The sequence below is a fragment of the Colius striatus genome, chromosome 4, assembly GCF_028858725.1.
Source record: "Colius striatus isolate bColStr4 chromosome 4, bColStr4.1.hap1, whole genome shotgun sequence".
Classification (NCBI taxonomy): Eukaryota; Metazoa; Chordata; class Aves; order Coliiformes; family Coliidae; genus Colius; species Colius striatus.
The window spans coordinates 78,776,114-78,794,301 of NC_084762.1; the positions used below are offsets into that span (position 1 = coordinate 78,776,114).

The following is an 18,188-nucleotide window of genomic DNA, read 5'->3' on the forward strand; positions in this document are numbered from 1 at the left end:
TCACTGAGTCCAACTCCCTGCTACTTGTAGGACTATCTAAACTTAAACCACATGACTAAGAATGTTTTCCAGATTCTCCTTGAACTCCTACAGGGTTGATACCATAACTACTTCCCTGGAGAGCCTGTTCCAGTGATGGACCACTAAGTGAGGAACCTTTTTCTAGTGTCATTTCTAACCTCAGGAGAAATATGAGCCTAGAAAAACCCCGGTGTTAAGAATATATTTATAAGATTCTTCATGCAAAGGCAGGATAAAACCAGATTTTTGTCTAGGACAAAAGAAGAAACTACATACAAAGGGCACTTGCTCCTTTGGGATTATTTTCTTGTATACTCTCAAGGAAACTGAATATGAAGGTGAGTGGGACAAGAGAAGTCAATGTATACCTAACGTACAGTGCCTTTTCAAACATGTTGTATGTATCAACAAAATAGCTGTTTTGAAAAGCCTCAAGTTTTCCATTCCAGTGGGAGAAAAATCTGCATCAACACACTTTTTCCAGTTCTTCTATGTGCATGTTTTTCTGAAGGAATACACTCTTGAATTAAAAAGGACAAAAAAAATTTTACTCAGAAGCTTGTGACACCATTTTATTGTCTTTTGTAGCATTGTTTTCATGGCATGCCTAATACAATATTTTTAACCACTACTAAAAGGATTGTATGAGGGCATTCACCACACTTAACCAAATTTGATAACCAATAAGCAAACAGGCAGCTGCAATTCCTATAGCCCTGATGTCAGATTTGGGGTTTTTTTAAAGTGAGCGTTTAATGTCCAAAATAGCAGCCCAGGATCAGAACAATCTTAATGTCCTTAACATTATTATGTTGTAGATAAATATAAAAATATTCTAAATAAAAGATGGTGAAAACCTCTTGGTGGACTTGGAAGTCCACAAGTGGTTTCATGGAACATTCAAATGTGCCTAAGTACTGCACATTTTTGTAGTAGTGTTTGTCCTAGCTAAATACAGATATATTTGTGCTTAACAGATGCTTTATTTCTCTAGTTTATAACTACATAACCATAAAATTAAAACTGATATTTGTGAATTTTTCTGAAATATATGTCAAAAAGAGTCCTATAGGGGTTCAGGGTCTTTTTTACTTTTTCCTTGCTTTGTGTAGGTCACACGCAAGTTTTAGTCCTAGAACTGGAATAACTCCTCTAAGTGACAACATCAATGACAACCATTTTAGTGTGGGCTTTTCTCATCAGATATTCAGAAATCTCTTTGAATGCAAGCCAAATAATGATAGATTACCAAATTACACATCCTGAGCCTTTTTAACTTCCTACACAAAAGATTCTCACCACTTCTCCCAAAAAACCCCTGAAAACAAACACCAGTTGCAGATCAAATTTGCTAAACCCCTACAAATAACTGACAATACTGGAACATTGGTGTTTGCTGTACTTTTGAATGACTGATCTCACATAGCTTTTTATTTTGTTTCTCCCGTTTTCAAGTATTTGCTGAATTTGACTTGGATCAGAACTAACAGAAATAAAACACAGCATTATATTTGAAAAAAAGAAACCCAAATCGAAACAACTACTCATACAATCTTAGATACCAAGAACTTTCCATATAATTTCTCTCCTGACACTCAAAACAACTATTGTCATTTTGCCTCATCTTAAAAAAAAAAAAAAGTTACACTTCTTTTTCTGAGACAAAATGCAGTGAGGCTGAGATAGGAGTACAGAATAGCAAAAAAGATTCGCAGTTTACTAGTCTAGCAAGTACACTTCAGAGCTGACACTCCACTGCAAGAGTCAGTACAAGGTAGTTTAGCCATCTGAATGTGCTTTACAAATGAGGAAAAAAAAAAATCCAGTTTGCAACTATTGGGAAATAGGAGAAGACATTTAAAATGTAGTAAAAAGTAAACATTTACCGGATTATTTTAAAGTATATTAGTAGAACCAACAGGGCATAACTTTAAACTTGTATAAAGTATTGTACATAAAAATGCATAGATGCACAGTAAATACGTTCATTTATATGTAGACAGAGTAATATGTACACAGAGACTGTTGTGCTTCTGTAAGACTAAGCAGTAATTCCTGTGGTATATTGTCTTAAAGCAGTTTTATTATACAACTGTTCCAATGTAGCAGGTGCTGAGAACAATGTACATTAACACTAAGTAGGTAAATCATACCCATTTACTCTTGAAATGTACAGATACAGGAAACAAAGGCCATAAATGTAATAGTACCTACACCTTCCAAGACTTCTTTTTTTAATTATTATTTAAATATGCACAAGTCCATCTAATGGTGATACCTATGTTTCTTTCCTGCTTCCTTTCTGTGTCAACATGTTGACCAGGCATTCAGGACAAAATTTTTGACGCACTTCAGCACCACTTCCACTGATTCAACTCAGTGCACTTCTGACCTTGAAGTCTTCAGGTCAAAAATGAGAGGAAAAAATAATAAAAAAATAAAATAAATAAAACAAACAGGCTTGTGGGCTTTTTTTTTTCACAAGTTATTTGCCACCAATACTGTCAAAGCAGCTGAATCATAGTGCATCCACGGGCAGGAGCATATAGCAGCTTTTGTGCACTTTGCAAAAATATATATTAAAGAAAATCAAGTCTTTACTGGCTTGTTTTATCTGTTGCTAAAAAGATGCTGTGCTGCTTCTGAGCCCTTTCCATCAAATTATTTTTCTTCTTTTTCTTGTCCTTTGTTTTTGCCGGCCTTCTTCCTAAAAGAGAAACAAATAATCTCAATTAGTCAATTAAATAAAGAATAGAGAAATGATATTAGACTGTAGTCAGAAAATTCAGTGGTACAGAAATTATCGATGGGGACTACAGAGGTAATGCTGGCTAAAGAGCAGGATTCCTGACTGTCATCACTTGTCCACATGTACAATTTTGCTGGTGTAAGTAATCATGTCGATGTACACCTCGCTTTTGACAGGGTAAATCATGCAAGCAATGTTATGAAAGTGCCTGAGGCCCAGAGCCAAGCAAGTACGTAGGCTCTTGACTTACTGGACACGTGCCTTAGACCCTTGCGTAAATTTGCCTTAGTGAGTAATCCTAAGTCAAGTTCAGTACATCCATGATTTCAGTGTGAAATCATGTCCAAGTATTTGGTTGGATGTCTTCCTACATGCTTTGGCAGAACCACTGCCACCTCTGCAAAGAACTGTTGTTATTGTTTGTTAGTACACTGAGCCTAATTCTCTCAGCTTATTACAGTGCAGAAAAAAAAAAATTCATTACAGGCTTCTCACTATTGGAAGCTCACTGAAAAATAACCAGATTTACAAAATCTCAGGGTCTTGGGATAGGGAAGGTTTTCTTTTCCTCTTAAGCTCTAATAATAAACCAGTGCCCTTTGATTATCTCAGCAAAGATACCATGGACTGAAGAAATGCTAGATACAAAGGCTCTCATTCAGCAATGCATTGCCTTTTAAGAATATGCTTAAATCGTATCAAGTCTAGTAAGATTTAAGAGGATGACTGAATACTGTCTGGAGTGAAAACAGTCTGAATTTTCTTGGCAGTACCATATACTGAAATATGTTATCAATGGTAAAAAAAAGTAGTTATTAAGCTCTAGAGCTGACATCATTGTAAACTTTCAGAACTAAATGAACTTAAGAAGACAGTAAGAGGAAGTTCAAATAGCAGAAGACATAGAAATGTCAAAATGCACTTTTCATCCACATTGCAGTACTTCAATAATTGGGAGAAATGTTTGCCAGTACATTGGCCTCATCCTACTTCCAAAATGTATTTTAATTTAAAAAGGCCCAAACTAGTATGAAGGATTTATTTTTTCTCTACTTGATGATAACACTGAATAAATCTGATTCTATTATTATCAAAATTTATCATTAATTTTAAAAAATAGGTTTATGTACTTCAGATCATATATTTGAACATGCTGTCTAGGCTATTGTTGTCTAGGAATTAGTGAAATCTTTGTATGTAAAATAGGATAGGACATTAAGGTAATGAGCACATGAGTTTAGTCCATATTAGAATCATAAGGGTCCTTGGAGTTTACTTCTGCTTCTCATTAAAGACTGGCTTTAATGCTACTGTGGCATTTTGCCATTTTTAAATCTAGTTAATCCTACACAGTAAAACTTTGGTCCAACCAGTCATTAATCACAGCAGCTTTTAAGTTAAAACTCTTTAACAGCACTGTATTTAATAACTAGGTACACCTAATGAGGTCGGAGGAATACTTGACACAAAGTGGCATTACAAGAAGATGGTTTGAATTGTAGAAATTTCCATATCGTAATTTTATTATGGGATTCTACTAATTGGTATATTGCAAGGCATCGTAACTAGGATATAGTAGTTTAACATTGCATTCTAAATTCCACTTTCAATATTCTAATTTTTTTATGTAAAATCTTCAAAATACTTATTAAGAACTAGATGAAGCGAAAGAATTTGAAACAAGTGACCAATGCTCTTGGTCAATTGATTCTCAGAAGATCAGCAGAATCAATTAGAGCTTTACTGGAGTTTTGCTATCCCATGATAGCAAATGGTTTTCTCCATGATCTTACTTTCTGAGGTTTTTCACTATACAGATCAATTACTAAAAGAAACAGAAACTCCAGTCTATACCTCATCTAGTTTTCTCTATGACCTCGTCCAGAGAACTAGAGGAAAAGCTTATGGTAAGTTTAAGGTAGTAAAAGATCCTATTATTTTTCCTCTGAAAACTTTGAGATGCAAAGATGAAATGACACACAACTCACTTGGTATCTTTGTCTAAGCCTTACAAAGTAGTCTCTGTAATACAACCATCAAATCAAATCAAATTGCTAGCAAACTCTCCACACAATATCCTTAAAATAGAAATGGACTAGATTTCAGTGATTTGACACGTCACTGTGCAGCAAAAACATTACAGTGTTTCTGCTGCTCTGCAGCAACCAAATCATACCTACTTTTGCCCCAAGGCATACCAAAGGCAAATTACTCTCTTTTACATGTGTCATGTAGCAAAGCAGTACCACTGAGCTGCTGACACCTGGTAGTTTGTTCTCCTGTTAGTGAGCCCTTTGGCTGTTCACTGTATTTCCAAATGCCCTGTTGTACAGAATAAGTTTTGCTATTTTCAGAATAATATTAAACTACACAGAGAAGATCCAGATGGCTGGCAATGCTAAGAGACCCAAATTCCAACTGTCATTTTAAGCAGAGAACTGAATATAAAAGGTATTTCTTGGCTAACCACCAGTTCCCATATTGTTACTAGAATGCAACAAAGATTAGAGATTAGCAAGAAAAAAAGTGACTGTAAAGACTACAGGGTTCAAACAAAGTATGTTACTGAAGTCCCCATGCATGAGAAGTTTTATTAAATTCAGATTTCAATTACAGTGCTTATTTTGTTAAGCAGAAGCCGAGTGAACAGAAGTAACTTCTGAATATCTTGCTACAGAGTTCTTTTGAAGAACATCATGCTTATGATACAGAAAGTTGATCCTCAGAAAAGATCCAAGAATCAAACACTCCCAGTTCCCCAATGGGAGGGCAGTGGGGTGAGGACAGCTGATGGAAGAGGTGCTCTCCCAGGGCAAGGAAGGCAGCAGCTCCTCCCCTCTATGCCCTGGGTCGAGTATGGAGAACTTTGTCCACAGAGAGCCTTGTACAGGCTACCCATGACTCACCATGCTCATTGATCCTGAAAGCAGGAGCTCTGACCCCAAGCCCCTCTCTCCATAGGAAGCAGAAGGGCTCTGCCATGCTTGGCATTGCTGGGGCAGTTGAAGAGGAGTGGATTTTTAGCAGCACTGTCCACAACTTGGTGTTGCACACAGAAGGCAGTTCTTATCAGAAGCAAATAAGGAGGGAGAGCAAAAGGGCTCTGTTTCTCTAGAGGAATTTTATCACTACCAACAGGTTATCGTATTACTGCGCAGGACAGAAAATGACAACATCTGAGATATTAAGTCTGATTCACGTAGCCTATAAATCCCTCCTAATCAGAAACAGCACCAATTTTCCAACACAGCCACCTGGGATGAGCAGCCAGCACAATTCTTGAAGCCACATTACATCTTTCCTTCTGATAACTCGCCTGCTTGTCATTTTCTTTTCATAGAATGGTAGGGGTTGGAAGGGACCTTTAGAGATCATCTAGTCCAATCTCCCTGCAGAAGCAGGTTCACCTAGATCAGGTTGCATTGGAACACGTCAAGGTGGGTCTTGAAGACCTCCAAGGAAGGAGATTCCACAACCTCCCTGGGCAGCCTGTGCCACTGCTCCCTCACCTCACAGTGAAATAGTTTTTTCTTATGTTTAAATGGAACTTTTTGTGTTCCAGCTTCATCCCATTACCCCTTGTCCTGTTGCTAGATACAACAGAAAAAAAGAGATGTCCTAACCTTCTGACACCCACCATTTACATACTTATAATACTAATGAGATTCCCCCTCAATCTCCTCTTCTCTAGAACAGTTGCCGTTCCTACAGCCTTTCCTCATAAGGAAGATGTTCCAGTTCCCTGATCACCTTGGTGGCCCTGCGCTGGACTCTCTCCAGAAGTTCTCTGCCCCTTTTGAACCGGGCAGCCCAGAACTGGACACAGGACTCCAGATGAGGCCTCACCAGGGCAGAGGAGAGGGGGAGCAGAACCTCCCTCAACCTGCTGGCCACACTCTTCTAGATCCATCCTAGGATGCCATTGGCCTTCTTGGCCACGAGGGCACATTGTTGTGTCATGTTTGGCAGACATGAGCCTTGCTTCTCCTTTCGAAGTTAGAGGTCTCCACATCAGGTCTCTTCTTCAATCTTTATTTTATGACTGCAAATAATCTACTTTGGAAAGCCTTTGGTGTTAACAACAATGGGAGAAAATACAAGTAATTCATGTAAAGAGGAGAGGGTATCTGAGGGCTGTTCAGGTTACTGTATTCTGGTTTTAATTTGATTACATTTTCCTTTGCATACTGACCAGGTAACTAACTTTTCCTTGAAAAGCTTTTTTTTCATTTCTGTCTGTCTAAAAAAAGGCTCTTCAATTTTTATTATCAGAGTCAGCTCTAAACATAATACTTTGTTTAATACTCTGTAAAGTCATGTGTATACACTGTAATGTATAGGGCCCAAGAAAGATCTGAAACTTAGGTGGATTCAGTTCTAAATTATCTAGAAAATAAAAACCTTAAAAGCTTATCTGTCATTCCCTATCCCACATTTCTGAACACCTTATTTTACACACCCAAGACTGGCAAAGACAGTCATTCAAAACATTTCTTGCAATGCTATGAAATTCAGTTTTTGCAATTTGCTTTACAAATTACCAGTGATTAAGTGCTTATTTTATAAGTATGGTTGGTATCTTTACAGTGTTACTCATGAAATTTTTGTTTGGATCACTAGGTTTGGTAGGTAGATAGGCAACTAATACACTATGCAATGAAACATTATTGTTAGCTAACAATGTACCACAGCTTCTAATGACATGCTAACATATAGGAAATGGTACAATGACACATAGGTAATAATGCAATTCCAACATGAATTCCTGAAAAAACACATCATTTATGTTAATAATAAAACCAATATGGCAATTTTCCATGTATTAGAAAGTAATAGCTATAAAAAGCTACCTATTTCAGCTCTTGCTGGATTGTTTTTCTCTTTTTTGTTGCTTTTGTACCACTTTATCAGTGTTGCTCCTATAGCTGCTACATGCTGGTATATTAGAGATTTGTGCCCAGTTCTCTGGTCTGTCTCATAACCTGATCTGAAAGGTGTCTGGAGATAGCGCACGTTCCTTCTGGATGGATCCATCCAGTCAATTCAGGATAGACAACACTTGGTTCAGAGGAAACCTTCATCACTTTCTGTCAGCTGCAAAGGCAGCTTTATCCAGACAGTTTTGGTAGCACATTCTGAATACTCAGGGCACTTCAGAACTTAAATGTAGTAAATGCATGCCCAGGGACTCCCAGCTACATTGCTCAAGACCCTTGGCACAGACAGACCCATCAGTTCAGTATCTGAAACTTCCTTCATCTACTGTATAAATACTGTTGTAGTAATGCTCTTTTAACAAAAGCTGTCCACTGCTAGTATCAGCACATGCAGCAAACACAATAGATGACCACATGAGGGCAGCAAGGATTTGAATTTAAACCACTTAATAAAAAGGAAAAGAAAGCAAGGAGTCTCTGCAGTTTTATTTCATAGTGTAATTTCCTCACAAATTTTCAGTATTTTCACATACAGATTATTATTTTAGAGACATCAGAATGTTCAATGCTCTCTTTTTTCTTTTAAAACATTTTCATGTTGAGTTGATGACTATTGAATAATGGGACTTACAGGTGTCTGTCTGCTTCCCTTCCCTGGATTGTCATATGCAGAACTTTCACTGCTAGCAGTAAAAGCAGAATGATATCCTGGGATGACAGAAGATCTTGCTAAATACACTTTTCCAACTTCTCTTTCCTTTAATTTGTCCTTTTAGGAGCTAAATATTGCACATTTGCATGTCATTTTCCTACAGCTGCAGTTCTACTCTAGACCCCATGTGTGGCAGCAGCTTACATGTGTGGTAAGCTAGAAAAGTTGTTATACTCAAGATAGCAGACACCAGGGAACTAATAACAGCAGTGGAGAGATGACAGAGATACTTGATGATTAACCACTCAGATCAACTCAAGAGAAAGGTGGCAGATGCAAGCTTCTGGAGAGCTTCTGTCCCACGCACACTTGTGAGTGTCCTATCACCGGACATCACTGAGAACAGCCTGGCTCCATCCTCCTGACACCCAACCTTTACATATTTGTAAACATTAATGAGGTCACCCCTCAGTCTCCTCCAAACTAAAGGGCCCCAGCTCCCTCAGTCTTTCATCATAAGGGAGATGCTCCCTTAATCATCAGAGATGAAAGCTAATTAGAAAGAAACACAGAATAATTCCTCAACTATGAGAACTATCAAACTGTCCCAAGTCTCTGTATGTTAATCTCACTAGGTTTTTTTGGTTTGACACATCCACTAAAATATTAAAGGTTTTAGTATTTAGGGCAAGAATAAGGAAAGTGAGGCACTTCTTTTGTCCCAAAATACACATCTACCTTTCATCTGGCCTGAATACAAACTAAGTAAGTAATACTAAAACCTGATGTTCTTTCCTTCTGGAAAATATTGAGTATCATTGTCATCTGTTTAAGAAATAATGATCCCTCTACAAAGAATGGAATTTACATGCCACAGCCTATGGAGAGTTCAGTGGATTTTTTCCTCAACTTCAGGATAAATTCACCGGGAAAAGAGTCGTCTCACATTACTGAAATGCAAGGCCTTTATCACAGTGCAGTTTTCCAATGTATGCAGTAGATGGCAGTGAGATATTAACTGAAAACCTCTACTTCCATCATTTCAGACTGCTAATTTTTCTTTGTGCCAGTATCCAGTATTATTCAGCCTGGAACATCAGACATTCTATTCATTACTGAATAGTAAAAGTGTAAAAATTTAAATTCACATATACAGATTCAGAGAAGAAAGTGGCCAAGAAGGCCAATGGCATCTTCTTCATCAAGAAGAGTGTGGCCAGCAGGTCATGGGAGGTTCTTCTCCCCCTCTACTCTGCCCTGGTGAGGCCTCATCTGCAGTCCTGTGTCTAGTTCTGGGCTCCTCAGCTCAATAGGGACAGGGAAGTGCTAAAGAGAGTCCAGTGCAGGGCCATCAAGATGATTAGGGACTGGAACATCTTCCATATGAGGAAAGGCTGTAGGAAATGGGGCTTTTTAGTCTAGAGAAGAAGAGACTGAGGGGAGATCTTATTAACACTTTTGAACATCTAAAGGGTGGGTGTCAGGAGGTTGGGACATCCATCTATTCTATTGTAGCTAGCAACAGGACAAGGGGTAATGGGATGAAGCTGGAACACAAAAAGTTCCACTTAAACATAAGAAAAAACTATTTCACTGTGAGAGTGAGGGAGCCCTGGCACAGGCTGCCCAGAGGGGTTGTGGAGTCTCCTTCCTTGGAGGTCTTCAAGACCCGCCTGGACATGTTCCTATGTGACCTGATCTAGGTGAACCTGCTTCAGCAGGGGGGTTGGACTAGATGATCTCTAAAGGTCCTTTCCAACCCCTACCATTCTATGGTTCTATGGAAAGCACATTAGAGAAAAACTAGCATAATGATGATATAGAAACTCTCAGAAAACTCTGATAAGAGACTTATGTTTAGCTGAATAGAATAGATGTTTAAATGCTGGGTCCTGTGATCCTTTCAGTCCTGTGATCCTTTCACTCACAGCAAAAATATTTAACTAATGTAGATTTAGCTCCGAATTAAAATGTTAGGAGTATCTGTTGCTTGCAGAGTACTCATCATTCTTATCTTAGTCAACACCTTGTTAGATCAGATACTCCACAAGCTGAGCCAAATAAAACGTTTCCAATCAAAAGTTTGTGTTTATTTTTATTCCTTTCACAGTGCAATATAAAGAAAAATTCAAAATAGTAACTAAAAAGTATACACAGTCCAGAGTACACAGACACATGTAAATAGATTTTAACACGATAGGAAAGAAATACAGTTTGAAACTAATTGGCTTTAAACTTCTCTAGATTTGATTGGGCATTAATCTGACTTAAAATTCCTTCTGTCCAGTATTTCAAACCAGATTTTTTATTTGTCTTCCATTTCTCCTTTTTCTAGATAATTAAATTAATTTTAATTTTATCTCATCATATAAGGAAGAGGAAATAAGTTGTATTAAGACATTCATTCGTGGCACTTGCAAGGTTTAATTTCATACTGGAAATTTCACTTTGTTCATTTAAGGATTTCTTACAGAGAAAGTGATTACACTTGGAAGTTGATTTTTTTTTTTAGAGATTTTTTTTTTCTTCTGTGAAATACGATTTAACTGTAAAGCATTTTTCTTTTTAAATTCCTTTAGAGTTTCAGATCCAGATCTGAAGAACAATTTTGCTTCAGGATCTTTTTTTTTTCTTTTTTTCCACTGCAAAGATGCCATGGAGAGATCCATGGTAAGGAACAGCCGGACTGAAGTGTGAGTTTCAGCACTCTAGGGAAAAATATAGTTCCTTCCTTACCCCAAAACTGGTATTCAAACAGGTACAAAACTACTGTACGTTCAGCACAGACACAGTGTGTGACTTCCTTAAAGGATTTCTTTAAAGTTTTTAAAAAAATGTAAAATGTCAGACACTGACTGTTTCATGCTAACTGCGAGACTGGGCCTGGAATATGAAAGAAAGAGAAGTTGTATGACCATCAGCTAATCGTGTTAACGTCTATTTTATTCCATAAAGAAGTACTGTTAACCCTATTTTCATTGTCACACACCATGCACTGAGAGCTTTTATTTAGTCCTGGCTCCTAGCCTGGCCATGTTGCTGGCACACAGGCAGCATCTGTGGGGGCCATCTCACATACCAGACCATGAAACTGTAAAAACATTCATCATTAATTTAAAAGTACCGAATAAATTTTTTTCAGACTTCCTCTTGGATTTTTTTGTGAGCATTTGAACAATGTTGGCTCAAGTCTCTGCACCATTCTTGCCACAGGAAAGAACTCTGAAGGTACAGGACTTTTGTACTTTCATCCCCAATCCCACATAAGCAGCTCTTTCCCCGCTTTGCCGTGAAGTGTTAACTTTTTTGACCAAGTGGTACTTGAGGCTTGAACATGAGTTGGCTGAGGACAGGAAGAAATATCAATAAACAAGGATGAAGTACCTGAGACAAACTGAGTTTAAAAGTATTTCTTTTTGGCTTTCTCCAAAGTAGCACATAAACAGACACAGGACCACCTAACATTTTTTCCCCCAAAGGCACTAAACTGGTGTATACAATTCATTAATTTCTTCTTCTCTGGAAAAATAATTTTGCTCAAGATATTGTGAGACTTTAAAAATATGATAGTTAATGAGTTTCAGTGAATGGGTTGTCATTTTTTTTTTAATTGTTGATATTCAGTTATTGACAGGCATTTTTTCCCTTTTTTAATGTTAAACAGGATGTAACGTAAAACAGCAAAAGGCGGAAAATCCAGTTTGATATACTGGAGATTTTCACAGCGAAAGAGTTGCATTTGAAGGAAATAAATGAGGTGGTTTCACAGTTGTGGTTATTCAAATAGAAATTCACATAGAAACAAACAATTTATGCTATACTTTCTTTAAATCATGCGATGCAACTTTTCCAAATAAATTTGACTCTGCTTGTTTTAGCAGAATCAGTTATAATGTGTGCTGTATCAAATTTTACTGCAGATGCACATGGGAGCATAAGGATTAATCCCAAGCCAAGTAACCTCTGATATCTCAAAGTTTATTATTAGACTTAACTTGAAGTGTCTTGTTTGCCTTGAAGTCAGCTGAACTAGTTATCTGAAGTTCACTGCTTCAAGATTGTCTCAAGCTTGCATACCTTTCAAAGTCTGCAGATTAAATAATAAATACCTAGATAGGAAAATTAGATAATGCATGTCTATTTAAGAATGCTTACACTTTATATTAATATAATTGAAAACATGTTTTACTCCTTAAAACTTAATGATGCAGTGATTGCAAGTGAGAAGGAGGTCAAGAAAACCTCTAATAAGATCTCTTATACAAATGTAAGAAGTCAAACATTATTCTCACATGCTGTTGAGACTAGTAACTTACTGGAGAAATGCATCCAGCCTAGATCTGAAGACAAGAGGAGACAGAGGATCCATTACCTCCTCTGGTAATTGTCCCAGCAGATAATCATTTCAACATCAGAAATATCTGCCCAATTCTTAACTTCAATTTCAATATACATCTATTATTTTTCATTACGCTTTTCTGTTACAGATCATGCATTGAAGATAAACGTCTGCTTATCGTCTTTCTGAGAAGTTAAACCTATGGCTTCGGGAGCATTTCTTTAAAGCTTATTCTGTAGTCCTCAAGTAAAGTTTGTCACTTCTATTTGCACAGTTTCCAGCTGAACTATCTGTTCAGTTTTCCAATATCTTCTATAAAATATGGGTCGCAGACTGGATTTCAGAGTTCTGCTTACACAGAGGCTAAAACTGATTTATTGCATTTTTTTCTGTATTACCAAAGTTATACAGTATTGCATTTGAAATTTTTCACTCTATATTGTAGTGGACTCATGTGATATCTTCTGAGAGATGCTGCTCTTCAGATGTCATTCTTCATCCTGCAGGTATGCATTCCTAGTTTTTTAACTCTTGGATCCTGCAGGATAATATTACACTTAACAAAATGAAAATCAGTTTTGCTGGAATGAGTCCACTTTACAAAGTAACCTGGATTTTTCTTTAGGTCTGCTTTTCTTTAGGTCTCTTTTTTTTTGTGAAACATTATTCTCAGATTTTATATATATATATATATATATATATATATATATATATTTCACTGAAACAAACAGCAATGCCTACAGAAACCTATTAAAAGCAATCATCACTTCTTCCTTGACTTCCAGCCAGCACGTGCTTTAATTTTATTTTGTGGTAAAGACAAGAAAACTTTATAGATCTATAAAAATCTCAAGTCTCAACACTTTCAGATATTTTAGTTATGGCTGGCAATGACTGCTGTGATGTTTCTATTTCCTCCATTTCTACAGCAGCAATTATTAATTCAAAAAGAACTACGTCCCTAACAGATTAAACACCAATTCACAAGAAGCAAAGAACAAAATACGATCTATCGAGGGAGTGCCACAGAGCCTAGTCTTGTTACTCCCCTTCACCATAAAAACATGTGTCTAGGAACAGTCATGAGAAGCCTGAATAGAGTGTACTTCCAGAACAAAACCAATATTATTTCCCCATAACTGCAGTTATGGGGAATGTTCCTTTTCTGGATCCAGCTGGAGCAACTGAAGACATTTTTGCCCCAGCTATTCCTCAGTGCTCACCACCTGGCAGTTACCAGTCACAGCTTTGCAGGCCGAAGAGGCTGCATTAAAAATAACTACTCTACCAAAGCACAAAATGGTGCCTGCAGGAAGGCTCAACTGCCTCCCTTGGTGCCAAAGGCCACTTGTCACAGGCTTGTGTTCTTTCCCCTGACACAGCTGCAGAAACACCTACAGCAGTGCAGCGAGGGCTTCACGTAGACCAACCGTGAGGAACTGAGCAAAGGCTTGTTTGAAAATTATTTTACTAAAGTAAGCACTTGACAAGAAATTTATCCACATGAGCAGCATCATATGCTTCAACAGATTGAATAATTATTATGTATATCAACCCTAACTACATCCATGTTCAAGTTTGTTATATTTAAAATCATGTACTTTCTATATTTAGCTCTGATCTAAAGAATGACAACAAATATCTTTTTTCCCCTCCTAGAGGTAAAAGGCATTGATTTGCTAGGGGAATGAATGGTTCGCAATATCTCTGTTATGCCAGGGTATTGCTGCAGATGCCATCAACACCACAGGAGACCGTCTTTCCGCTTCATATAAGCAGCAGCTGATATACAAAGTAAAAAGCCCTATAATGGGGAATCTAATCATAATATATGTGGAGTAGACAAATTATGTTCTCTTCTTATTCTGATACACATCTGCAAGAAAGACTCCACTGTTAGTTTAAACAACCAGTCTAAACTAAACTGAAAACTAAAGATTTTTTTTCCAGCACAAATCATTTTAAAGTATATAATCACTGTTGAAGTTGAAAAAAAAAAATACATGGATGCTTTCTTAAGGAGAAAAGGAAAAAGAATATAAGAAATAAACACAGCATGTAGCTTAAAGGCCACTTGCCATAAAAGGCTTTTCCTGACTGAAAGTTACAGATGTACTTAAAAAAAGCAGATGTACATCAAAGGCTGTTGATTAGAAGCACAGAGAGAAGTAATTATCAGTTATTTTTTTCAAAAAAGAAAATCTTTATTCTAATACCAATAAAAGCTTAGTATGTACAGGATGATTCTATGGGTTTAATTAACCATATGAAAAATATAACCATATATGCTATTCCTGTTCCACATCATCACATTCTTATGGCTACTATGGTTGAGCTTCTGATGGATTAGAGCTCTTGGCTTCATTATTTTGTGACAATATTAACTCAGAGACATTATATAACTAAAATTGTTCAAGATATATTCATTCTTTGCTTAGAAGTACCTAACGTCAATAATTCTTTGTGAGTCAGTGCTGTTTCCATCAGTGGATACTGAGGGTGGCAGTCATAGAAAGTCCATCCTGCAGTATAGTACAGTGGGTACAGCAGCACAAACCACAAGTCTTGCTAAACTAGTGGCCAGCTGCAGGGGCTTACATCTTACGAATGAAACAAAACAAGCCAGAAGAGGGGTTTGAATGCTGTCCTGAAACACCAGCAGGTTTCTTGGCACATATCTGACTTGTGAAAGCTATTATTTCTCCCAAGAATGGTACATTCTTATGTGTACATTCCTTGCAGAAGATCAAGAGATGACAAAAGAAACATTTACCCAAATCCTTCAGACTTCACTATTTTCAAATTGACATCTGTATTTCAAGCTGAACAATTTTTACAGTTCTGATTTTAGATGCATACGTGATAAGTCCCTGGTTTGGAATACTAGTACCTAAAAACTAGACATGCAAGTGTATAATTTTGGCTTCGTACTTGCAGTGGCTGATTCTGATTTGAATGCTGGAAGTATTTATTTGAACCAAGTTCAGCTAAGTGATTATCAGCTTTTCACATTGAAGTATAGTTGATCTCAACTGAATGCTAATCACTTCATCATGCTAAGAAATACCCATTTCTTGGCCAGTGCCGTCATCACAATCTGTTCCATGTGTTGATTCAAACTGTCCTATAAGATTAATAGTGGGTGACAACTAGATCATTTAGTGTGTGACATACTTATCAAATTAGTTACAAGTATCCACTGAACTGTTTATTTTCTCTACTAAGACAATCAATCCCCTGTTATAGCCTCTTTCCTTCTCTCTAACTCAGTCTGGAAGGTAGCCATTTCTTCTTGTCATTTGCTGACTTCAAGAGATTCCTTTCAAAATCCTGATTGGATTTATTCTCCTACCAGTTATGCTTACCATCTTTCAGTTTCCTTCTGTGTATCCAAATAATTACTCCCTAACTCTATCCAGTTATTCTTCTTTAAGGTTCTTTTCACACATACAAACTCTGAACAAGTGATTTTTGTTGTTAATTTCTGAGTAAATAAACTTTAGATAATAGCTCTTTCTCCAAACCTGATTTCAATAAGAAACACAGTACTAATATGCAGTTGAAAATAAATGTTTGTAATACAAAAGAAGCATTTCTCCTGTTTTGCCTATCTATGCAGACAAGATCTGCATAATTATATACATTATTAGTGAGAAATTGCCACTGTTATAGTTTGTCTTTATTAGAACTATGAAACCATCCCAGGTGAGTGTCACAAAGCATCTCCACAATGAATGCTCACAATGTGCAGTAATAGCTCTTTACATGTAATTTACTACATGAAAAAATAGTGCCAGCTACAAAACAAGCACATCAGACAGAAAAAAAAGCACATTAAGATGCAGTATTAACATCACATCATAAGTTAGAGAGTTACTTACACACTTAAATTTTCATTGATACACGGTTAGCTTTTCAAGGGAAAATGCCTTAGCCATTCAACTATATCTAGAATACTGGAAATAATTTGACAATTTTAAGCTACTTAGCAGTTTTTGCATGGATCTACTCAACAGACAAAACATACAGAAACATTTAAGAGTGATTTGTGAGGTAAGAGCAACGACACAATTATTAATTGTCAGAAAATGTGTCTATTTAGATAAAGTGATCATAATATTATCTGTTTCCAACAAATACAACTCCATGATCTTTAAACAATACATTATTTTGAAATACCTCTGACTTAATAAATTAGATGACTGATTTATTTTTGGAAATCTGGATAAATATACAAGCGAAATCCTGGTGAATCGAGACTTTCCATGCCAAGTCTCAACTGTGAGGGAGTTTTTGTGATTGAGTATGAATTCCTGGAAAACATGGTTTATCATAGAAAAACTGGCAAAACTTTCACATTATTTGCTGTAACAGGCGCCACTGTAATGGGCTGCAGACCTATGAATAGCCAAGAACAGAAGCTAAAACTAACATAGAACAATACAATATGTTACAAAGTAGGAAGACAGGGGCTTTTTCTTTTCTAAATTATAATAGATGGGATTGATTTCAATCCATAATTTACATAATGAAGAACTTAACTGGTCTGATCTCAACATTTCTCCAAAACAATGTTTTGATAAGAGATTCTGTTCTGAAGTTTCATCTGGCAATGGAAATACGGTCATCTTTGAAGAACTGATTTATTTTCTTTTTATGTTGAAGAATTACTGCTTGGGAATATAACTGTGCTTTCAGACAACAGATCAGATATAAGTTACTATCGCTAGCAGAATTTTGTTCATTCCACGCTGGCCATAAGTCTTGAACAATGCGCTGACCTGCAAATTTCACAAATCCTCAAAAGTCTATGTGCATAATGTTACGGGCTGGTAGCTGGTAGGATCAGAATACAAAACCATGAAAGTGGCTCATCTGGGTCAAGCAAGGATGTACCCAAACCACTCTTGTAACAGTACCCCAAAACTAACATGTTGGTAACGGTATAAGAGTAGGACAAAAATATATGCTCCCTTCCACAAGAAAATTCACTACCACACATGAGGCCTGGCATGTACCTGGCCATACAGAGGCACTTACTGCAGGAGGGCTTGCAAAAAGGTTTTTTTTCTGGGGAGTATATTTTCTGGTAGAACCTTTGTAAGTGAAAGTCTGACCGTCTGCTCTTCTGCTACTCAGTAATCTCTTTGAAACTTCAGGGTCCTAACCCTGCAAAGCTAGTTAGGATCATGCAGCTGTAACATTCTGGATCATAATTTTTCAGCTGATAATAGATCAGACCAAGCTTCTTTTGCACAGAAGGGACAGCAGAATTTGCATGACACAGTAAATGCACAGAATCTAGGCTTATCAAGAGAAAAATCGTAAGACATACATTGAACTTGCACATCTCACATCTACTGCCTGAGACAAGAGACATCAGAAATGATACAGAAAAGTCTGAACTGCTGTATGAGTCTAATATAGAGAGTGGGTGAAAGAGTGAAGTTACAGCTGACCATAACACTGTTTTTATGCTAAAATCAGAAT

At 36.9% G+C, this 18,188-nt stretch overlaps 1 protein-coding gene across 2 annotated transcripts in view; it reads right to left on the bottom strand.

Moving 5' to 3' along the window:
• Positions 1 to 585: 585 nt before the first annotated feature.
• Positions 586 to 18,188, bottom strand: part of RSPO2 (R-spondin 2) — a 117,351-nt gene continuing 99,748 nt past the window's right edge. For both annotated transcript variants that reach the window (XM_061995946.1, XM_061995945.1), the window contains exon 5: positions 586 to 2,728. In XM_061995946.1, the coding sequence (XP_061851930.1) occupies positions 2,619 to 2,728 (110 nt within the window). In that variant the 3' untranslated portion in view covers positions 586 to 2,618. The remainder of the gene's footprint in view (positions 2,729 to 18,188) is intronic.